Raw genomic sequence first — 24,818 nt, forward strand, 5'->3', positions numbered from 1 at the left:
ATTATGCTATATCTTCCTTCGCTTTATTAACATAAAGAAACCACAGCAGCTCAGGAAAAGATATAATAAGAACAAAGATGCTTTAAACATAAAGCATTGACGTAATGTTCAACAAAAAACCAACAACAACTCCCAAGAGTCTCTTTGCTTATAATAATAGTCCATAGTCCTTAGTCTCTGTCCATCATCACTATATAACCGGACTTCCCATCATCTTCCTCCTCTTTCTTCGCGCAGATCACGCTTAAGCCTCATTGGTCCTGTTTAGCACCGTCGTTGCCTGCCAAAAAAGGAACAGCATCAGCGAGGTGGCCCAGGAAATGCGACAACAAGGCGAGGAGCATTCAGTGAACAACACAGTACCGACAACGTAAAGGAAAACGCTTTACTTACTGCCATATGGGTGGGTAGAGACACCACTGTAGTCCGGGTGGGATAATCCTCGCCTCCGTGTCCTTAAAAGAATTGAAACTTACCGTTACGTAAGCTAGGCAAATTTCGATTCTATGTCAGGACCGGAGGCTTCAGATTATGCTAGTTTAAAGCTTACTTACCACCAACTGAGCCAAATCCACCACCGGCTTGAAGTAAAACCTCTTGAAGGTGGAATCCGAGGACCAGTCCGCTGCTCGCATAAGGTCCTCCAGACGAGCACCCACCGAGAATGCCTTAGAGGCCATGGCCCCCCTGGCGGAGTGTGCTCCAAAGAGAGAAGTATTGATGCCCGCTTCCTGCATGACCCAACGCACCCACCGAGCAATAGTGGGGGAGGAGACAGCTTTGTGTGGCTTCCGCAGGGCAATCAACAACTGACGCTCGCCCGGAGGGCGCAGATCCAAAGTCAGGTCCTCATATGCTTTGAGGCATTGCACGACACACAACTTAGGAGTGTCAGTAAAGGCTGGATAAGAGATGGAACGCGACGACGTCTTAGTGCGTCGACCCACCGTAAAAGTAACCCCATCCGGGGAAAAAATGCGTGCAGAAACATCCAGCGCGCGCACGTCCGAGACGCGCCTACAAGAGACCAGACATAACAACATGGCTAATTTCGCCGAGAGCTCCTTAAGAGACAGATAAGAATTCGCTGGCCACGACAGGAACAGATTCAGAACCAAATTGACGTCCCAAAGGACGGAGTACCTGGGTTCCGGCGGCAGTGTGAGGCGAACCGCTCGCAGAAGCCGGCACACAAAAGGGTGTTCCCCTACCGGATGGCCATCGATGTTATCATGGCCCGCAGATATCGCCGACCGGATAGCATTGATCGTCCTATACGCTAAACCCTTGTCGGCCAAATGAGCCAGGAAATTCAGCACGGGAACAAGGCCGGCGACCATGGGATCCAAATCCCTTCGTAAACACCAACGCATCCACTTAAGCCAAGCGGATCTGTAACGCTTCGTCGTACTATCGGCCCATGCTTTGGAGAGCAAGTGCGCAGCCGACCCCGAAAGGCCCGGGAGCGTCCAGCGTCTCCTGAGAGCCTCCACGCCACGAGGCGGAGAGTGTTCTGCATGACGAGAGGGTGAGGTTCCTGATCCGGGCTCGTCAGGAGCAGAGGAAACAGGGGGAGTAGGATTGGAAAATCCCAAGAAAGTTCCAGAAGAACTGGAAACCATACTTGAGACCTCCACAGCGGTGTAACCAACACCAGTTCCGCACCCTGGCGGCGTATTTGAGCCGCCGTTCGCATGATCATGGAGAACGGGGGAAACGCAAACGGCTGTTCCCGACTCCAATCCTGCAAGAACGCGTCCGTGGCCTCCGCCAGAGGGTCCGGCCTCCAGCTGTAGAACCGCGGCAGCTGGTGGTCGAGACGGGACACGAAGAGGTCCACCGAGAAGGGGCCCCAAAGGGAGTGTAGCCACCGGAAGACTCCCGGATCCAGTTTCCACTGGCTGGCATCCCTGAGATGTCGAGAGTGCCAATCCGCTACCTGATTGCGCTGGCCTGGCAGATACTCCGCCGTCACCGCAATGTGACGAGACAGGCAATAATCCCAGAAGTCCTTCGCTAAGTCCGCCAAGGCGCGGGACCGAGGACCTCCTAGGTGGTTCACATACCGGACCGCCGAAATATTGTCCATCCGCAGCAGGACACAGGCCTTGACCGAATCCTTGGTCCAACAGCGAACAGCGAAGGAGCCCGCTAGGAGCTCCAAACAATTGATATGCAATTGTTGTTCTTCTGACGACCAGGCGCCGCCGGTGGAAAAATCCCCGCACCGGGCGCCCCAGCCCGACCTGCTGGCGTCGGACTCTATGATCAAGTCCGGAGCCGACCCGAAGATCGCTCGCCCATTCCATGCCTCCATGTGAGACAGCCACCATGACATCTCCTCCTTCACTTCGTCCGTGAGGGGGACCCACTGATCGTAACACATCCCACGGCGCAAATGCTGCGCCTTCAGGCGCTGAAGAGCCCTGTAGTGCAGCGGGCCTGGGAAAATCGCCTGGATGGAGGACGATAGAAGACCCACCACCTTGGCGACATGGCGCAGTGACGTACGGTCCCTCGCGATCGTCTGCCGAAGCAGGTGATGTATCTTTGCGACCTTCCGACCCGGAAGGCTCAAGACCGCCTGTACCGAGTCCACCACGAACCCTAAAAAGGTGATCTGCTGAGTGGGAACCAAAACCGACTTGGAGCCGTTGATGACGAACCCCAGTCTCTGAAGCAGGCCGACAGCTTGGCGCAGCTGTCCTGCCAGCACCTCTGGGCACTGCCCCATGAGGAGGATGTCGTCTAAGTATACCAGCATACGGACCCCCTGACTTCTGAGAAACTCCACTACCGGGTGGAGGACCTTCGTGAAGTACCACGGGGCCGAAGAAAGACCGAAATGCAGGGCGGTGAATTCGAACACCTTGCCGTCCCACAGGAATTGTAGGAAACGACGATGAGGGGGGTGGATGGGAACGACCAAGTAGGCATCCTTGAGATCCAGTCGCACCATCCAATCCCGAGGGAGGAGCACGTCCCGAAGGAGGTGGATCCCCTCCATCTTGAAGTGACGGTAGACCAACCACCCATTGAACTCCTTGAGATTGATCACAGGCCTCTTGCCCCCATCTGTCTTGTCTACCAAGAAGACGTTGCTGAGGAACCCATGTGGGTGGCGCGTTGATAGACGGATGGCTCCCTTGCGCAGCAAGTCTGAGACCTCCTCGTCTATCAATCGCGCGTCGGAGTCTGAAAAAACCATCGGGCGCGGGGGCCTCGCCTGAGTTGGTCGGTCGTAAAACTCTATATGGAAACCTCTCACAGTTTGCAAAACCCAAGCGTCGGCAGTGAGCAATTCCCACTCCCCGTAAAAGCTTGCCAGCCGCCCCCCAATCGGAACATGATCCAAGCAAAGTACACTTACCGGGGGCATTTCCTTGTCCGGAGTTCTTCTTGAACCCTCTGCCACCATAGCGCTGTCCCCTCGTGGGGTAGAAGTTGGTGTAGTTGGCCGAGGTCTGGTACTGACCTCTTCCGGAGCCTTGTCCACGGTTGTTGGTCTGCTGACCACGGCCGATCGCGCGGCCCCTGCCGCGACCGGCCCCTCCAGAAAAACGCTGGTGGAACACCCTCTTGATGCTGGACTGGGCCTTGTCCAGCGACGTGAACGTATTCACGAACTTTCCCAGCTCGCGGATGAAAGGCTCACCGAAAAGGCCACCCTGGGCCACGGCACCTGCCTCCGACGAGGCCAGGTCCCCCAGCTTCGGATCCAGCTTGATAAGGAGCGAACGCCGCCTCTCCGTGGATAGGGCACAGTTGGCGTTGCCCAAAAAGACGATCACCCTCTGGGCCCAGTTGGAGAGCACCTCCGGTGAAATGGCGGTGCCATTCGCTCGAGCCTCCTCCGCCATATCAAGGATCTTCCTGGCGGGCCCGACCGCATCCAACAGCTTGTCCTGGCAGGCCCGCCAGGACCGGTCGATCCCCTTCCTGGGGTCCTTCATGAATTTCGCCAGGAAGGTGGCCATCTTGGGGTCCAATTCTGGTGTCATGGCCACTTTCCCTTCCAGAGTAGGCCGAGGGCATTCCCCGCGCAGGCAACCCCTCGCCTCCTTCTCCAGGGGCTTGCGCAGCCTGCCCGCGACAAACTTCGCCATCGTCTCCCCCGGGGCCCAGGCCGCGGATCGGGGGTGGACGATCTCGTCCGGGTCCAACATGCCCGACTCGTCACGGGGCATCTCCTTCGCTGAAGGTGTCGGGAGCCAAGAGCGGGTCGACTCCCCGTCGTCATCCGTGTCCGGGGAGTCGTAGATCGGGGAGGCGGGTGCCGTAGACACGTCGCCCGAAGTGCCAGGGTCCACCAAGGGCGCCGGAGGCACCGCCGTCGCCTTGGCCAGGAAGGCGTCACGAAGTCGCTCGAAAGCGCCCTTGTCCACGCCTTGGGCCTCCGATGAAGGTCCCTCACCACGGGGTCTCTTCGGAGCGGGTGGCAACCCGCCGGACGTCCCCGGGAGTTCGGGGGACGGAGGCACCTGCGCCGCTGCCAGCTTCGCACACTCCTCCACGATGCGGGCAGAAAGGCGGTCCTCCATGGGCCCTACCACCTCCGTCACGCAACGATAGATGGAGTTGTCCACCGCCTGATAAAACTCATCATCCTGCAGATAGGGGCAGGCCTCCTCATCGTACTCCCCTTCCATCTCGGAACCAAGGGGCAAATGCGGGGCACCCAAGAGGGCGGCAACCGAGAAAGTTCTCGAATGTGGGCAGGCCCAGCGGCTGTGATCACGTTTTTGGGCCAGCTGACGTGGCAGGTGGGCTGCACCAACCCCCAAGCGCGCAGACCCTCCTCGCCGGGACCGGGTCTACATACCCCTCAAGCGCGCTAGGCCACACACGGAAAAGAGGTGCACAGATCTCGCCCGAGGGCGATTCACGCGGTCAGAACCGCTATACAGACCCCAGAGGGCGTCAAAATTGGTAAAGTACAGACCCGGATCACCAGGTGTCAGAGGGGTACGCGAGGGTCGGCCCCTGCGCAAGCAGACCCCATGGCGTGGCTCCTCGCACTGCGGAGGCGCGCCGGAGGGTCGGCGAGACGACAGGCCGCCCCCTTGCGGTCTATGTACACACCGCACACAAGTGGGAATAAAGTCGCGTAGGAACGATAGAACGTTCCCGCAACCGGGGACTCTGAAAGGGAATAAACCATGCAAGGAGTCCCCAAAGACCGCACACAAGACAATCAATCACAATAAAAAGAAGTCGAAACAGAAAAGCACTTATCTGGCTGCGGGAGCAGCGAAGAAAGAGGAGGAAGATGATGGGAAGTCCGGTTATATAGTGATGATGGACAGAGACAAAGGACTATGGACTATTATTATAAGCAAAGAGACTCTTGGGAGTTGTTGTTGGTTTTTTGTTGAACATTACGTCAATGCTTTATGTTTAAAGCATCTTTGTTCTTATTATATCTTTTCCTGAGCTGCTGTGGTTTCTTTATGTTAATAAAGCGAAGGAAGATATAGCATAATCTGAAGCCTCCGGTCCTGACATAGAATTAGTATAGTGAATATGAAATTAAATTCAGCGGTGGATATGTTAGTCTGTTATTTAGTTTGAGAAGGAATAGTAGAGGGATAGAAGAGTAAAAGGTTTGTGTTTATATAGCGCTTGCTGCCCCTGATGAGGTATTGAAGCGCTTTTTGGTGAGTAATAAGCAGCCTTTGATTAACTAAAAGGAAAAAGGCACAAATCCTCGAACTTAATTTTATTTTGTATTTCACTAAGCGCTACCAAGGGTCTCAGAAAGGTGATACCATCATCCATTTCTGGCTTTTCAGTCAACACCATGTTGCATTCTGTGGCTTGTTGTTTGCTTTAAAGAAAATGTCACTCAAAGATGACCTACCTCTGTATTAGTTCTTAAAAGAGCTCATGTGCCCTGCTACGATGTTATATCTTAGGAGCATTCAAGGTGTGATTGGCCAGGTCCATCTCTTAGTAGGATGTTGGTGTGTGATTTTAAAATACTGCAGGGTAGCCGAAGTCAATTAATCAATCAATGGCAAAGTCAATAGTTCTCGTCGTTGGGCCTTTATCAGTGGTTCTAGATATGCTCTACAGCATCCCCAATACCGTGCCCCATGGCTAAAGAAAACATATTAAAAAGGTGCTATAACGCAGTAGTATTTTTTAGGCATATGCCTACTAAATGATGTGCACTACAGTATACAAAACTAATATATAGTATGTTCTTCAATTACCCAAACTGGCAAAACAAATGAGAAATCCTAGCAGTAACTCATCTGGCAGTGTTTGCTACACCACTTAGGGCCTAATTACGAGTCTGGAGGTCCTCGTACCGCCAGACTTATGTTGGGGCAGCAGTCTTCCAACTGTCACATTACGACCTTGGTTGTCATGCTGCTCTGGGACCGTCGACTCCGCCAGGAAACCGCGGAAGCCTGGAGGTGGCGCGGTGTTCATGAGGCAGTAATATGCTTGACAGAACTGTTGCTGTCCCTCCAAGCCACTGATTTCATGGAGGTCTTTCCTCCGGGAAAACAGTGGTAGTGAGGAAAAAAAGGGGGCCCTACAGGGCCCCCTTGTGCCTCAATTCATGTGGAACTTGTATAAGTACCCAAGGTCCCTGACCAATCGCTAAATTGGGTTTCCTTGGTGCCTTTGATTCACTCCATGTGGATGCACACCGGGGGGGCACAACATGTGCTCCCTGTGTGAATGCACCCCCAGTTCCAGCACAAACGTCCTTTGACGTTCCCATTATGGTGCCTGTTTTACAGGCCCTGCCATAGGAACGTCTATGGAACTGCCTGCCAGTGACTAAAAAAATCATCATACACCAGGCAGCTCTACTTTGTGTTTGGCGGTGTGACTGCTGAGGGGTCCCATTGCCACACCACCAAACTCGTAATTGGGCCCTTAGTGGGTACAGAAATTTTGATACTTGGCTCATGCTCTTGTTCTGTCTTTTGCAAGCGATCACTATAGTAAACTAAGCATAAAGAAATGTTAAGACTGTGGTGTGACTGGGAATAATATTTTAGTAATTATGAATGTATTTATTTATTTATTAATGTATTTTGTCTTAAGTCTCCATGTTTGCACTCCTACTTAAATCCCCAAAAATATCACAATGCTGCCTACTTCAATTGTGTTTGTACTCTCAACTGCTCATCAGTGGCAGGGTGAAAGAGACCACGATTACTCACTCAGCTGAAGAGGAATGGATATTCGTAATAGAATGCAGTTTTATATAGAGTGAACCTGACCCGAAGGTATTGCAGCACATTTACCTCCACACCAGTTACATTACACAAGATCACGTTCATTTATTTGTTTATTTTTAGGCACGGGGAGATCAAATGATTTTCCCAGAATCACAGGGTGTTGAGCGGAATGCTTAATTTGAGCCAGTGGTTTCCCGTGCCCCAGCACCAGTCCTTAATTCCCATCACCAGCTCTTATACAGTCTGCCACAAGGTAGTGCTCTTTATCTAACTTTGAGATGAGTATAATAACAAAGTTTTTAATAAATCAATATACATTAAAAAATGTATAATACCTGCCCTGCACGCTATTCTTATAGTTTTGGGTGGCCTGAAACAGCTTAAACAGTCACACTTGTAGGAGTGTGATTGTTAGTAGTTGTGCTGGTACTGTCATTGGTAGTGCTGGCAGGGGCAAGGAGTTGGGCAAGCTGCACTGGCCTCCTGAGAAGGGTCCAGGCACTTTCTTTTTTTACAAATTAAGCACTGATTGAGCCGACGCCGAGGCTTGAGCCTGGTTCCCCAGTTCCAAAGTGGACAGCTCTACTAGTAACGCCAAATCCTCTCCTATCCCCCGTAACTAAATATACATTGTCTGAGGCCGCAGAAGCAATAAAGGTGAACTAATCGCGGCCCCTTGATATAACGTCGTAACAAAATTTCCAGAGATTTTCAGTTTTCATTTGTGTTTTTGGATCATTGAAGAAGCAATTTAGCTTGGGTAGACATTGCTGATCCGTGTCAAATTTTTCTGGATGACATTTTTAAAAATGGCAGATGTGTTGCAGTGATGATGTAATATTTCAGGAACTATGAGACCTATTTACTTAATTTCGGTATCAAAACATAGGTTTTTGGGGTCAGGTAGTCTTATAAAGAAAGACAATAACTCTTCAGTGCAAGGGGCCAGGTCTAAACTGTTCAATGTGGGGGAACTGCAAGCAGACCAATCAGCTTCTTCAACCTCCTTTTATTGCTGCATGCAGGAGGAGGAAGCTGGGGTTGCTAGATATTGCTGAAGTAAACAAGCTGGGGCTTTTTACCAAAGTCTGTTTATAAAGGCGAGATGAAGATTCTGACACATTCTTTGCTCTTACACAAGATATTTAATTTGAATACATTCACTTAAAACATGCACCAAACACACACACACACACACACCCTCTGGAAAATTAAAAAGAAACGTGGTTTGGCTCAACACTGGATGTATGAGTCATGTGTCGTATTGCCTGCAAGGTAGTAGCCACAATCCACAACACCACAGATCTGTGTTGAACAAATGCCCCGTTTCCCAGCGGCAGCAATGGTTGAGCACTTTCTTGCTGCAGACCTATTTACATGTGCTGAACATGTTCTTCATGCGGAGAGATGATCAGCGCCAGGTCCCACCATGGCACAGGAGCCGAATACTCGGAATACCACCAATTGCTCTATGAATTCAGATGTTATGAGAAAGCAAACAAATGAATAACACATCACAAAGGGGTATGGGTGAGAAGCACAAGGGCAAGAGACAGCAACACGCGGTGCAGGGAGATGGAGAAGCAACAAGACAGCAAGCAACAGGGCGGGAGTGAGGAGCAGTGGGGAAAGCAAAATATAAAGCAAAGGATGGGAACGTGGGGAAGAAGCAGACTGTCAGCGAGCGTGGCAGTGGGGGAAACATACATGAGGGACCCGTCAGGAAAAACACTTGCATTCTTATAGCGTGCTTAAACAAAAATAAAAAAAGTTGTGTTTGACAACAGAGTAGTGAATAGACACAAGTAACAGGTCCATGCTTCAGGGGATGAACAAACATTAGAAGAAGAAGAAAATCCCACACGTGCATGTCAAAAGCAAGCAAATGAGGGGAACAATGAAGCCAACCAATGGTAAGCAATGGGCGGGATCTAAGCCCACTGTAAGTTAGCATGCCTCGAAACAGACAGTGCATGGCAATCTGAGGCAAGAACTAATAATGTGGCATAACTTGTTAGAGTGAGGTCTGGGTAGGGCAGAGAGTGGAGTGTTTTGGGGTGCCAAAGGAAGGGAATACCGGATTTTGAAAAATAATAACTATTGGTATTATTGAAGGATTGATTCATACACTACAGTTTATGTAACTACAGAAGACAATCAGGCTTCGCTGTTACTGGCAGCACCAGTTGGTACCAATAGTTAATAAATATGACCCAGCACACGGGGCCAAGCCTCGGCAAGCTTGATAATACCCACTGTTATTATTAAATTGTCCACATCCAGTCCCCAAAGAAAGTCGCAGACACTGGCAGATTAACACATATATCCTGCGCTATTCCACATTGCATGAGAGAGCCATACGGCATTACTTGTAACCATGAGGTAATTCAGCATCTTGTAATTATCAATCTATAATTCTGCAAGCAAAATTACTGCATCACAATTACTAATGATATTGTAATGTGGGTTTAGGGGTTTGTAAATGAAACAGTAATGCAATTTATCAACTACAATACATCCGTTGTTTTCACTATCAAACTTCAATTTAGGAAGTAGATTAACAGTGTCTCTGTTGTCTTTTTGTGTCTTGCCCCACACACTGACATATCTGTTGATATTAGTAGAGGTTTCATGATGCATGCCTGTGCTAACTTTCAACATGTACTATGATACCACCACTGAGGCATCCACAGAGCTCTTGCAATGCACTTTCACTATGACTTGCATTGCGCACTGAATTCAGTTCTGTTGGACCTGGCCCTCACTGTAGGTCACCCCAAAACTTTTTGCTTTTCACCCTTCACTTTTTTCTAAATTCGTTTTTGTTGTCCTCCGGACTTTGTGTGCTTTACCACTGCTAACCAGTGCTAAACAGCTTGTGCTCTCTCCTTAAAACATGGAAGAATTGGCTTATATCCAAATGGCATATTTGATTTACTTGCAAGGCCCTAGTAAAGTGGCACTACATGTGCCTAGGGCTTGTAAATTAAATGCTACTAGTGGGACTGCAGCACTGATTGTGCCGCCCACTTAAGTAGCCCGTTGAACATGTCTCAGGCCTGCCACTGTAGAGCCTGTGTGTGCAGTTTAACCTGCCATGTCGCCTGGCAAAATAACTATTTTCCATACTACCCTAGTTTACCAGAAGATATCCTAGACTCAAAGTCTCTGAAAAAACCTCAGAGAACTTGCGGATCCACTTCCCTGCAGCATCATTGCATTCCACCACTGAAACTTGTTTCCTGTGCCCGGGTTTCAGTATCATATCAAACAAACCCTGGTGGAACCATTCAAGAATATTCAAACCTTTTATGGAAACATACATTTTATGTTCTATTCTCCTTCTTACTCTATATATCCTAGGAGCTCAAATTTATGGCCCTCATATGAAACCGGTGAACGGTCAGGTGGAAATAACTCCCTGTCCCCCCATGTGTCCTTGAATAGCTTTTGAGTGATCATGGTGATGCTCGCTCCTGAATCAACTAGAAGTTTTAAACTCTAGTCGCCCACACAAATATCAACAATGGGATCAACACATGAAAAGGGATCCTCTGAAACCGGATTCTGTTTCTCTTGATGATGGTTGTGGTACAACTAGATACATCTTCTCCCACTCTAAGTACTAGGTTATTCAACCCTTCCACATCAGATTCAGAATTAGCTTCACAATCTGATTGTGCCATGCATGGCACAGGCCTAAACTAAGGGTGTTGTTGTTCTTGTTCTTCTGGCAAATTTTGGAAAAATGTCCTACCTTCTTACAGTAGTTACACATGACGTTTTTGGCAGGACAAGGTCTAATTTTTAACATGTGGGGGGTTACAATAGTGGAAACACATGTTGACCATAGAAGGATCAGTTCTGATTCCAGGCGGTTTGGAATCAACATATTTCTTATAAACTTCAGACAATATCTGGTGAGCTTTGCCATATTTAACCACATTCACATGTTAAAGGGATTTCTCCTCAATCTCTTTTATAGAAATGCGCGGTATTTCTAAGCTATTTGCAGTTTTTATGATGGTGTCATCAAAAGATGGATTCCATCAGGCTAACAGTTTCTGGCCAATCTGTTTATCTTTACATCGCACACAAACTGGTGTCTGATTAACTGATCAGTGAAATTGGCAAATTGGCATTCTTAAATCAGACTATGAAGGACTGTGATGTAGGTATCCACATCTTCATCAAGTTTTTGTTTGCGTTTGAAAACTTGACACTGAGCATAATCCACCTTTCTCCTTTATGTCACTCTTGTAGGTTACTGATTTCTCACTTTGTGATGGTTTTCAGTCTTTCTCTTTCTCCCCCTTTACCCATTGTGTGTTTTTCTCTCTCTTGCTCGCTGGAAATATCTGATCATGAAAAACTAGTGCTGGTACCCATACATGAGTGCCAGTGGCCCCCATTAGGACCCACCAGCTCAAATTAAGCACTGTTATTTTGTCACAATATATTCACTTACAGGAAAAAGCTTAAATGGTCAAGTTCTTCCAGCGAATGAACCTGACAGAAATCAGGTGATTACTGGGCGGAGTATAGTTGCCAGGGATTGGAGATATATATATTGACTGCTCACGAGCTAACCTATCAGTGTTTGGGAAACAGTGCGCTCTGGTTCACAGCTCGGATGTTGCAGTCATACCTGCTCCCCACCACACCTTTCCTGATTAGAGAGAGGATTCTGTTTGCAGTATGGTACCGCTTCCTCTTGGCTCAGTCCTCCTGAAACAGATGGTGTTTGCAAAGGGTGGGGAAGGAGGAGGGATTCACAGATGAGAGATAGAGATGTCTGTTTAGTCCTTGGCTCCACTAATCCTGGCGCTGTCTGTTTACTTGTGAAATGAGAATATGGACTTTTAGAGAATTAAGGTAACAGAGTCAAACAGGGCTTTAAGTGGGCCAAGTCCGTCCGGGTTTCAGACCCAATAGTAATTAGAAAATGAACATTGAAACTGGTATCGATTTAGCCCTATTTTAATGCCCTTAATTGTCATGGCAAAAACACTGATGTTTTACTTAATTTTGCATACCCTAAGAGTATTTGCTATGTGTGGATTTTTTTTTTTTTTTTTTTTGAAAACCTTTATTTATCTCAAACACAGTACACAGCGTCAGCCTACAACCACTGCTGGCCGGTCGCTATGACAATATACAACCTTCCAAAGTACCTTGCTTGCAACAGTTGGCAAAAATAAGCAGCACTACAATAGACTGGCAAGGAAACACCGGAAAAGGATAAAGAGGGTTTCGTTTTGTAATTTTGACGAATCGTCTTAAAGTCAGACAGGGTAGCAGAGTGGGCGAACTATATAAGAGGATAACCACAAGTGAAACATCGTTATAAAAATTACTGAAGTGGATCATTACGACAAGGATAACTAAGCATAAAGGTACATGTCGCCCTAATTAGCGCCCGCCCAATCAACATATCACATCAGGAATTGCAACCTAGCTCGACTACGATACGATAGGATATAGGAGGGACCACTACACACAAGCAATAAAAGGATCCGACGACGTATGGAGAGAGGCATTCATTACATGGGAAAATGCGTGATAGGATATGCGCCCTCAATTGGTAGCAGAAGAGGGAAGGAAAAGCAGGATATGCAATCATTCAGTAGCTATGCATTAAAATCGACATCTTGGTCATACTGTCAACAGAACATGAGGTAAAGACATAGGCACAAAGCGCAGAGAACATCCCGGAAAAAATAAAAAACCCAAAAACCCCACCTCCCGTCTGACCCAAGATATGAAGAAGAGAAAGAGAAGGAAATAAGAGAGAGAACAAGAAGAAAGGCCATAGAAACAAAAAAGGAAGAGAAATCAAGCCCGACCCCCCCCACCCTGCACGTCGAAGAGGCTACGGCCCTCCCCCCCCCAAGAACGTGCCTGTCGCCCCAAGAATACCCACATAAGGGAAAAGATTTAGGGAGAAAGAACAGAAGAACCTGATCTATACCTCCCGGTGAAAGCGGAGGAGGAAATACAAGTATACATAGAGCAATCAGTATGCGCAACCACGATCGACCATCCCCGAGCCCCGAGACCTATACAAAACCAACACTCAAATTCCGGGCTCATATATTACAGTTCCAGCAATAAGAGTTTCAGCAGGCAAAGGAGAAAGAAGCAGCCTCAACCCAGCCCCTTACGGTCCAATGTGCCAACAGAGTCCAGCTGCAGGATAGCCAACCCGGACGGGGCAGGCAGACCAAACGGCCACGGCAGGGTAGAATGATGACCGCCATGGAATGTCCAACACGGAGCCCAGCATGCAAGAAGCGTATCAGAAGGAATACCATGCAGCATTAGGTCGCCAAAGAAAGTCAATCCGAGCAGTAGCATCAGTCCCAGGGGAAGATAACAAGTTCCATCAGTGGACCACAGTGAAGTTGCCGGACGTGGCTCTCGTGGGAGAATACCTCTCCGCCGCGTGGGACCATGAGTAGCAGACGTCTTCCGAGCTAGCGCATGTATTGACACGGCAGGGGTCGGATACTGCGCCAGTGGCGCAACTGTGGACAGCTGAATAGGCAATCCGCAGTAATAAGGCATAGGATGTGGCGCAGCGCCCAGCACTCGCGGACAAGTTTGGTCGGTCGGTTGCAAACTGGATGAAATGGCGGCCAGCCGGTCCTCCAGGTCTCTAGCAGCAGCACATTGGGCAGCACGCAGATCAATCAGGGCTACTAGGACGTCAATAGTCCGCAGGGGCGCCTCAGGAAATAAGGGTGCTGCACTTCCCTGTACGTCGGGCAGGTCCTCAGAAGTCGTTATTCGAGATTGAACGCCATCATCTCCGAGTTGCCACCGTACATATCGCTCACAGGCGTATGTCATGTCCTGAAGCCGGACGCCATCGCCCCTTACAATCAGCCGAGCACCCCGTCGGCACTCACAGCAACATAGCCAAACAGGGGACACAGGGGCAGTCCAGTCCATTCCTGCACCTCTCACGATGGCAGGCGATGTAGACAGTAAGCGGGCTCCAGCAGCACCGTGGGGTAGTCTCTCACCAGTAGCGAGTGGCAGCTCTCTAAGATGGCGTTCCACATGGAAGACGACACAATGTATCAAGGATTGCCGTCTGAGGGCCGGAATGACGATACACTGTGGCGTTCTCAGCCCCGAAAGCAGCCTAAGGGGCAACGCAGCAAGTTGGGCTGCCGCGGCAAGGAATTGAAGGCAGCAGTCGTTTCTCCGCGGTCAGCGCCGCCCAGCCCGAGATGGCCGCCGCTGCCGCTCTCGGGGCCGGCCACACACGCAGGACAAAGACCTAAGCTCCGCCGCGAGGCATCAGGGAAGGGCGAGGGCGCACCGTCACCGCCACTGCACGGAACACGAAGGTAGGCACACCCTGGGAACCGGGTTCGTCTCCCGACTCCGGAATCACCGATGAAATTAAGGATCTCTGGCAGGATAGGGCAGGAGACGGGAGGAAAGCGAGACGGTCAGGCGGCCATCGTGGTTGCTAGCTAGGCTCCTCCCCCCGCTATGTGTGGATTTTGTGTTTCACTTAGTGTATTACGGTTGAATAGTGCATGCTTTCAACTTAACCGCCTCCAGGTTTCAATAAGGGGCCGCAATTGAGAACTCCGGAGTTGAGACTGAAGACAATGTGTCTTTCTCACTGTGCCTGTCCATGGGTCTAAAAGGTGTTTCAGAATTCATGGTCATCCAATCCGTGTCCCTTTTGCAGAGCGCATAGAACAGAGGTAGGTCACGTAATCCAGATCGACATGTGATTCTCTGCAAATGTGTGTGAAGGAGGTATACAGTTGTCATAAACGGACAAGGTAAAAGTAATACAGTGTTTACAGGTGAGTGGGTGGATTGTGTGTTTGGGGGTGGTAGTGAAGGAGATGTGAGGAAGTGCGAGCAGGACAGATTGAAAAGGGGGTGTTTAAGAGGAAAGAAATGCCGTGTGAGATATGCAGATAGCCGACATGTGTAGATAAAAACGGCATACATGTCTTTACATAGAGCGAACATTATGGGAGAGGTTAAGACACTCAAGACAACTACTCCTTCCATAGGTTTTAAAGGGCTTAATTTGTGAAACAATACGTGCTGGTGCCCAAGTTTCTGTTCAGAAGCCAGCGGTTGCTCCTATTCAATGTCGGTGCACCGAATAACGAGGCGGTGTAGGTTTGAATCTACCTAATGCCTCTATCAGACACTTGAGTCTCTTTATCTCACACCTGCTGCCTCCCTTCATAACAGTTTTTGTGACTTTCTCTTCTTCTTTCTTTTCCCTGTGTTTGTTTTTCCCTCTCTTGTTCTCGGTCAATGTCTGGTGAGGAAAAATAAGTGCCAGCCCCCAAACATGAGTAGCATGGGCCCCGCCGCCTCAAATTAAGCACCAGGCCTCAGTAATGTTTAATTAACAATATCAGAATTGAAAAATGTTCTGTGTTAGTTATTTACAATAAAATCTATGTTGTTATTCATTGGTCTCAAACAGCTAACAACCATTGATAAAGTCAAAAGTCCTGGCTGAATTTAGCTGAATCCGTTGTTGTGTTATATATATGGATGCAAAAACAGAAAGCTCAGTGTGGAACAACAGTACTGGTTGGGTGGCGCTTGAAGAAGCTCACTGTTGTGCCTGCATATTGCCATTTCTTTGAAACATACAGTGTTATGTTCTTCATATACCGATCCTCCCATATCATGGCTTCAACATCTTTGCAGTTCATACAGCACCTTTTCAGTCCTTACAGCCATCATGATGAAGCGTCACTTACTGCTTGAACTGTTCAATGATGCGATACTCCCGGATCAGGCGAGTAGACGGCCGAGCCATAGCAAGGATTGCATCGGTGACCCTGCAACAAGGAACACTCCCATGTCAGAGAAGCCCACATGGAGCAACTCTCAAACGCTACTCACAATCCCCTTTACCCAATGAGCTGACTCCCTTGTCAACCACTAGTGCTAATCGGTATACAGTCAAAAATATTGAGTTAAAAATATAGAATTGCAGTAATGTTGAATTCAAAATATAGAATGAACAAAATATCGAATGGACAGAATATAGTCAACAAAAATATTGAATAGAATTGCAGTAATATCAAATTCAAAATATAGAATGGACAAAATATCGAATGGACAGAATATAGTCAACAAAAATATCGAATTTGAGGTAAGTAAGTTAATATCGATTTTTTAATAATATCGAATTTTATTAAGTGTTTTTTATGTTAGTATATGTCTGAAAAGTGTATATTTATTTTATAATTTATTTTAAGTAATTAATTTTATGGTATTTCATTTTTGCGTCATATAATTCTGTAGCGGGTTGTGGGTTTATAGGGGAATAGGGTGGGAAGTAATATAATTATAATTAATTAAATATTTTAATTTAATTATTGGTATTTATTTTGAATTAATTGTTAATTAATTTTTAATTGGTAATTAATAAAAATATAATTGGTAATTCATTTTTATTAATTAATTAATTGATAATTATGTTAATTGTATTAATTCGTAGCGGGTTGTGGGTTTATAGGGGAATAGGGTGGGAAGTAATTTAATTGTAATTAATTTAAAAAATGAATGTATTTATTGGTATTTATTTTGAATTCATTTTGAATTATTTTTTAATTGTTAATTAATTAATTGGTAATTGGTAATTAATTTGTATGAATAGGTCATTATTTTTAATAATTAATTTGTATTTGTATTTTTAATTAATTATTTATTATATTATATTTAATTGGTAATTACTTTTAATTAATTTGTAATTGGTATTAATATTTAACTTATTTTTATTCATATATGAAGTATTTACTTTCTCTACTGTTGCACACACTGGAGTGGTAATAGTAATTTTTACCCCTACGCTATCCAACGCTTTCTCTACTGTTGCACTCACTGGAGTGGTAATAAAAAATGTTACCCTCTCGCTATCCTATGGTAAAAATATTGTATATTTTTTATTAATATTATGTTCATATATATATATATATATATATATATATATACATATATATGTAATAAAAAATGCAATTGTATGGTTTTCTTTACTTATATTTATTATTTATTAATTTTAAGGTTATTTAAGTATTTTAAGTATGTTTAAGTTAATTATATTTATTATTTCATTAATGTTAAATTACTTTTAAGACATTAAATAAAAATCGATGTTTTGACTAAATATATTTTTTACAATTATATTTTTGATTTGATATTTTTGTACTTACCTGTTTGGAGATAGGGATTCGATATTTTTGCATTCTATATTTTTTCCCCGATATTTTGGTAAGTCTATATTTGTGTCATCGATATTATGTCAGTGATCCGTGCTAATTCACTCAGTTCCCAGGGCCTGCATTTGCCACTTGTAAATTACCCAGTCACTGAATAACATGCTCCTCCATGACATTCTGTCAAGTCTTAAACAGTGTTCTGGCCTTATGAAAATCAGATCCAAGGCTTGACTTAGGACTGACTATACCCGAGGCCTGCACAGGTAACCATTGGGAGATTCCCCAATTCCGGGAGATCCTATGGGCCTTGACAATATCTTTCATTCGTCAAAGTAAGATCTTAATCAAAATCACTTGAAATTCAAATTGACATTTTGAAAGGTATCATTCGCCATCCCACGTGCCAGTGCATTCTCTAGTGGCGGATAGGTTTCACCAATAATATAATTAATTGGGTGCCTATATGGATAAGGGTTGGGGATGATTCCAAACAAAAACAAAACTAAAAATCCCAGGAACCCTCACTAACGAGATACCTACATTTAATTATGACGGTGACCGGATGATTAAAAAGAAAATCGAGCGATGCCTAGGAGTCATCATCACTCCTGCATTTATTAGGCAGACAAGTTTCAGCTAATTGGCCCCACAGGTCAACGGTTTTCTTCAAGACAAGGGATCTCTTTTCCCTAGATTCTTAGATCATACATCTTACAGTTCAAGCAGGCACACATAGACACCATACTTATTTGCAGAAGTCTTTTTCTCCTGCTAATTGGTTAGCTTAGTCAGCATGTATTTGAAGAGGTCCTGAAAAGACATGTTAACAATAATAAAGTGAAATTCAAAAAACAGATGAAAATTAAATCACAAAGAAAATAAAAAACACAGAGCATTTAACCAGGAGAAATTGCTCCTTGTGAAATGCTGAATTCAGCTGATGAGCAAACGGTCATGCCGCACACGTGGATGAGCCTAATGCATTCCACTGTAAAACTTGAAACACTCTGTGACGAAAATAGGTGAGCGTTCTAATGTGCACTGCAATACAGTGTTTGAAATACAGGAATAGTGGTCACACATGTGCATGCAAATCCTGTGGCACACTGGCTCATGTACATGCCCTGTACTAAACTAGGGAACACATCATGGAGGAGGCAAACAAGAGCGGCCTTGTAGTCACACACTGAAAGTGAGAGAATTTAGGGAACAAGTAAACTCATCAAGTAATCACACAAACATGGTGGAAACATCGATACAAATGAATCTCATATTTCTACTCACTTTTTCAAAGGTTACACCCTGCACATTCACCTATTGTGGCATCTAGTCTGCTTCCGGCGATGCAGGCTTTGAAGGCAATCCGAGCTATAAGGGAGAAGCAGCACGTATGTTGGTGTCGCATGGGTGCATGTACCATGTGATCCCCTAAAGCGTGAGGACAGTAGCCTGCACGTAGTCACATTGCACGCTGGGCTACTGGGAAATGAAGTGCTACTCTTTTCCAATAGGATCAAATGAAGACCCAGGTATTAAGTAGTTTTTCTAGCAAAAGGACGCAGGTCAATACATAGAAAAAACATACTTGTATGAAAAATGAATTATATTTTCATGAAACTCAGAATAGATATCTGCAGTCATAGATATTGGGAGAGTGCCCGCACAAAATATATTTAATGTTCACAAGGTTTATTTAAGGTCCACGATAAAAATGAAGCATGGCACAGTATCCATTTTCAAAAAAGACCATGTGACACTAATAAAAGCTCAGTGAAACTGAATGGCAATTAATGTGCCCTTATTGCATATCATAACTAGTTCCTCTGAACCTATATACATCTGATCTAGCCTGATGTCCAATTCCTTGATGTGTCCATATCCAAATACATACAGTGGGTCCTAGAGGCTAAATCTGAAATACATAATATTGAAATATAATGGACTATTACTACATGACTTGTAACCATAGAATCTCATCGTTTAGTCCTTTTATTTTTGTTCCCAGGCAGTGCACCTAATGTTGTTCCTATTGAGAAGTGATTGTATTACATTTCCCTTCCGTGGTGTAGAAACTCTCTCTAGCACAACCCAGCTAATGTCATCCTCACTATGTTTACTTTCCAAGAAATGTGTTGTCATCTTAGTAGTGTTCTTTCTGCATCTTATGTTATTTCTATGCTTGTTAATCCTGAGACGAACATTATGTGATGTCATAACCATATATCTTAACCTACACAGGCAAATTACTGTGTCTACAATGTTCTGCATTGTGCAGTTGTTGTGGGAATTCAGGATCCAGGGACATTCAGTGGCAACATCAATTTCCTTATAGGTCTTGGAAAACTTTCAAACAGTGCACCTTCCACATTGGTAGTAGCCTGTGACAGGGGGGAGACCCCATAATGTTGTAACTTGGGCAGTATCCTGTTTCCTATGTTGAATGTGTTTACCAGATGGTCCTTAAGACTTGTAGGGGGATCACAGTCATTGCCCACACGACGTACGATTCTCCAATTATTTTGGAATTATCCTTTACACTCTGTTCAAGAGAGTAGAAAAAGTAGCAGCATCTGCTGTGGCTTTCAGAATAGTTTCAAGTAATGAATACCTATTGTTGTTGCGAGCTCATTTTTTTGTCTTCTTTAGAAATTTTGGAGGGTATAGTCTAGTCTTCAGGATATTGGTCTAGGTCAAAGGAAATGACCAACTGTATTTTCCTCCCATGGTGTCACAACCGGGATACCCATATGGTTTCTGTCACAACCCTTACCAACCATTTCCTCCAATGTTTTCCTTTTCCCAGAAAATACCTCCTTTTTAGGGTGAAGCAGAGGGTGAGGAAAGGGAGGGGAATATAAAAAGAGAATACCAGGGTCCAATGGACAGAAGAGCCACAGACAGTAACATGAAGCAAACTGAAGGACAATCAGCCCAGCATCAGCAGGCAGACAACTCAGTGGTAAATCTGAGTTCTGCAATCTTTACTGAAACAGAGCTACAAGTACTAAACAAAGGGCTAGGATTTGTGCCCACCCCTCGACCTGATTGGTTTGAGAATAACACTGAGACAATAAGAACAGACTCTGAAATGAACACTGGTTAAAAATCAAAGGCCATGTTACAACCTCCCCTTTCATCTCTACCAGTAAAGGTAATCACATTTGAAATAGCAGTCACCCAGGAAATAGAGAGGTGAACACGTCTTTGATAACTTTTGTAATAAAACCAGCTGATAAAGTAGAAGCCATTGTTGTCATGGATAGAGAAATGTATGAAGCTAAATGTATTTGCCTCCTATCCAACACCAATAGCTATGAAATTCTAAACAATGACCCGACCAGAAGACTCAGGAATATGATTGTCAAAATCATTGAAGCATTATCATCTGGGTGGATTACAAAACAAGAGGGTGAGTTCCTTGTCTCCAAGGAACCTCACATCGCACAATTCTATATCCTTCCCAAGATACAGAAGACTAAATTTCCTCCACCCGGGAGACCAGTAGTATCCAGGAGTGGTTCAATCTTAGAGCCCCTTTCACAATTCTGTGATTGGTTTCTCCGCCCTTTAGTGAAGAAAATGCCTTCATATCTTAAGGACACAGAGGATGTCTTGGTTCTATTGAGGGATATGCATATTTATATGACTAACACTCTCCTCATTACAATGGACATAGAAGCTCTTTATACCGGTATCCCACAAGAACATACATTAGAGGTAGTGGAGGCCATTCTTAGACACATTGAGGTAGAAAGCATCACACCCATCGAATTTATAATGGAGTTTGCACGTATTGCTCTTACTGAAAACTATTTTGAGTACAATGGAACAGTCTATCACTGGATACAAGGGATATCGATGGGCCGTACCTTCGCCCAGATCCTAGCCTGCTTGTACGTGCATCAGTTTGAAACTGACCATAGCTACCCTTCGACCAATTCTTTTTCTGAGCACATTGAAATATGATGCAGATATACTGATGATGTCATCATTATCTGGAAGGGAGATGAGGATTTGGCCCTACAATTCACTGGATGGATCAATACGATTAATCTCTATCTTTGAATTACACATATGATCGGACATAGAGACATAACTTTTCTTGATTTGAAAACAGAAGTGAGACATTACCAGTTTGTTACTAGGGTCTTTGAGACACCAACAAATAAGAATGGTTTATTACGTTTTGACAGCTTTCCACCTGGAGCTCTCAGAGAAAATATAGCTTTCAGACAGTTTCTCAAAATTAGGTGTAATTGCTCTGAGTTGGCAACTTGTGATGAATAGGCAGGGAACCTGGCAAATAAGCTTAAGACTTTGCTATACCCTAAAAAAATTCTAAAGAAGGCAAAAAAAGAGCTCGCAAAAACAATATATACTCACGTGTGTTTCTACTTCTTCTACGTTCAGTAACAGAGTGAAAATGATAGTTAAACGAACTGTAGAATCCCACAAAGTATGCCTAATGACTGCCGTCACTCTGTCTTATTCTCTTTAAAAAAAGGAACCAGTCTTAAAGACCATCAGGTACACACTCAACATAGGAAACAGGATATTACCCAAGTTACAACATTACAGGGTCTACCCCCGTCACAGCACTACCCATGTGGAAGATATAATGTTTACAAGTTTACCAAGACCAACCAGGAAATTGATATTGGCACTAACCGTCCGTGGGTCCTGAAATCCCACACCAACTGCAACACCTATACCGTTGTATACATGCATGGTTAAGCTATGTGGGACGCCATGACTGATTACCACAACCAAATTAGAACCATCATGAGGACCTTCATTCACAACAAAGTCCTGGCCAACTACACCAACTCCAAGTGTAACCAAAAGACATAAAGCAGCAGACAAGGTCAAGCACAACGGTTCTATATGTTCTTGATATTAGGTGGTGCAATAGCTTCCGACATCCGCTGCCTAAGGATGTACAAGTTACCACAGTACAAAGAAACCAAAATGGAAGGTGCACTCAAATGAAGTCAATAGAGAAAAGTAGTTTGTAAGTATCTTCTTCTTTATTAAGAGTATTCTGTAAGCAAAGGCACAGCCAATGCGTTTCGTTCCCTTTTTTGCCTTAGGAACTTCGTCAGGGCAAACTAGTAATATCAGCGGGCGGCAATCGTAAACCGACACAGTATGTGAACCGGGTTGAGGGTGTTCTGGCTTGACCAATTAAGGTCTCCTTGGCTTGGAAAGTGACAGCCCCAGTTGAAATGTACTCAAAAATTCCAGTCGGTGCGGTAGAGTCGTTTGTAGTGCAAGCGCTATTCAGATCCCCAAGTTAGGAGACGTAGAAAATGAATCAGAATGGACCATTACGTCTTCATCAGAGTTTCTCGTTATAAAGCGGCGATCATGTAATAATTAACCCCCGATTCGTTTTCCCGCTATTGTAGCAGCTACAGGTCAGGTGGTGACCAAAACCGATCATAGACAGAAAGTGCTGCACCTGTGATAAGGTCTCGACTTCAGAAACCATCATTGGGAAGGGCTACGATAGCGGGACCTTGCTGACCCCACGAAAATCCCCTGCGGAGTCCCACAGTGGTCATCACTAAGCCTGACCCTCTTGAACATCTACATGGCCCTCCTCGCAGACATCATCCGACATCACGGCCTCAACATTGTATCCTATGCCGACAACACCCAGCTCATCTTCTTCCTCACCAAAGACCCCACCACCACCAAACTAAACTTTCAGAAAGGGATGCAAGACGTCTCAGTCTGGATGACCAAAAGTTGCCTGAAGCTCAACGCTGAGAAGACAGAAGTCCTCGTCCTCGGAACCACCCCCTCAGCTTGGGACAGCACTTGGTGGCAGACCGCCCTCGGAAGCCCACCCACCATCTCAGACCACGCCATAAATCTCAGCACCATACTCAACTCATCACTCACCATCAACCGACAGGTCAATGCCGTCACCTCCAGTTGCTTCAACACCCTCCGCAAGACCTTCAAATGGATCCCCCCTGAGTCACGGAAGACAGTCACCCATGCACTCGTCACCAGCAGATTGGACTACGGAAACGCACTCTACGCTGGCATCAACAAGTCTCTACTCCGCAAACTCCAGACACCACAGAACACCGTCGCCAGACTCGTCCTCGACATCCCCTGACACGAACACATCAGCCAGCACCTACGTAGACTCCACTGGCTTCCCGTGGGCCCCAAATACCTCACCAACAGAATCAACTTCCACGTATCCAAAAGAAACCTCCGATCTGCCAACCTTGCACTAGTCAAACCCCCGCACATCCACAGAGCCAGAGCAGGCAGAAGAACCTTCTCTCACATTGCAGCCAAGACCTGGAACGAGCTACCGGCAGACATCAGATGCGCCCCTTCCCTGAAGAACCTTCAAGACCTGGCTCTTCGGCTAAACAGTGCTGCTGTTCCCCCCTCCCCAGCCCCCAACAACATAGTGAGGATGACATTAGCTGGGTTGTGCTGGAGAGAGTTCATACATCACAGAAGGGAAATGTAATACCATGACTTCTCAATAGGGAACAACGTTGGGTGTACTGCCTGGGAACACACATAAAGAGACTAAATGATGAGATTCCGTAATTACAAGTCATGAAATAACAATGATAATTCAATATTAATTATTGCAGATTTAGCCCCTATGATCCTCTCTATGTATTAGGATAGTTCCTGTACGGACACATCAAGGACTTGGATATCAGGCTAGACCAGATTTCATATATGTTCAGAAGCACTATTTATGTTATGCAATACTGACACATTAATAACATGCAGCTTTACTGAGCTTTTATTAGTGTCATATGGCCTTTCATAAAAATGTATACCATTCATGCTTCATTTTATGTGTGGACCTTAAATATACTTTGTGAATCTTAAATATATTTTGTTTGGGCCATCAGTCAATATCTATGAATGCATACATCTATTCTGAGTTTCATAAAAATATAAATAATTTTTCATGCAAATAAGTTTTTTCTATGTATTGAGCCTGGTACATTTGCTAGAAAAATGATTTGATAGGCCCGTTTGACAACAGCAATGTGTTCTGTGGGACTTCATTCGATCCTACTGGACCATCATGGGACTTCTATTCCCAGCAGCCATGTGTGCCATGTGACTACGTGCAGGCTAATGTCTTCGCGCTCTACGCGATTACGTGGTACATGCGCCCAGGTGACCACGACATACGTCCTGCTTCTTCCTTATTGTTCGGCATGCCTCCATTGCCGGCATCGTTGGGAGGAGACTAAATGTCTCAATAGGTGAATCTGTTGAGTGTAGCCTTTGATGAAGTGAGTAGAAATATGAGATTCATTACCATGTGCATTTTCACCATGTTTGTGTGATTACTTGATAGGTTTACATTTTCGCTAAATTATCTCACTTTCAGTGT

The 24,818-nt window shown here is 45.4% G+C and overlaps 1 protein-coding gene across 2 annotated transcripts in view; it reads right to left on the reverse strand.

Annotated features, from left to right (window-relative positions):
* The window catches only part of LOC147659059 (protein tyrosine phosphatase domain-containing protein 1-like), a 209,779-nt gene that overhangs the window by 118,576 nt on the left and 66,385 nt on the right, over positions 1-24,818 (reverse strand). For both annotated transcript variants that reach the window (XM_086952001.1, XM_086952000.1), the window contains exon 3: positions 15,962-16,042. In XM_086952001.1, coding sequence (XP_086808127.1) covers positions 15,962-16,042 — 81 coding nt within the window. The remainder of the gene's footprint in view (positions 1-15,961; positions 16,043-24,818) is intronic.

This window comes from Lissotriton vulgaris, unplaced genomic scaffold (genome assembly GCF_964263255.1).
Source record: "Lissotriton vulgaris unplaced genomic scaffold, aLisVul1.2 SCAFFOLD_968, whole genome shotgun sequence".
Lineage (NCBI taxonomy): Eukaryota > Metazoa > Chordata > Amphibia > Caudata > Salamandridae > Lissotriton > Lissotriton vulgaris.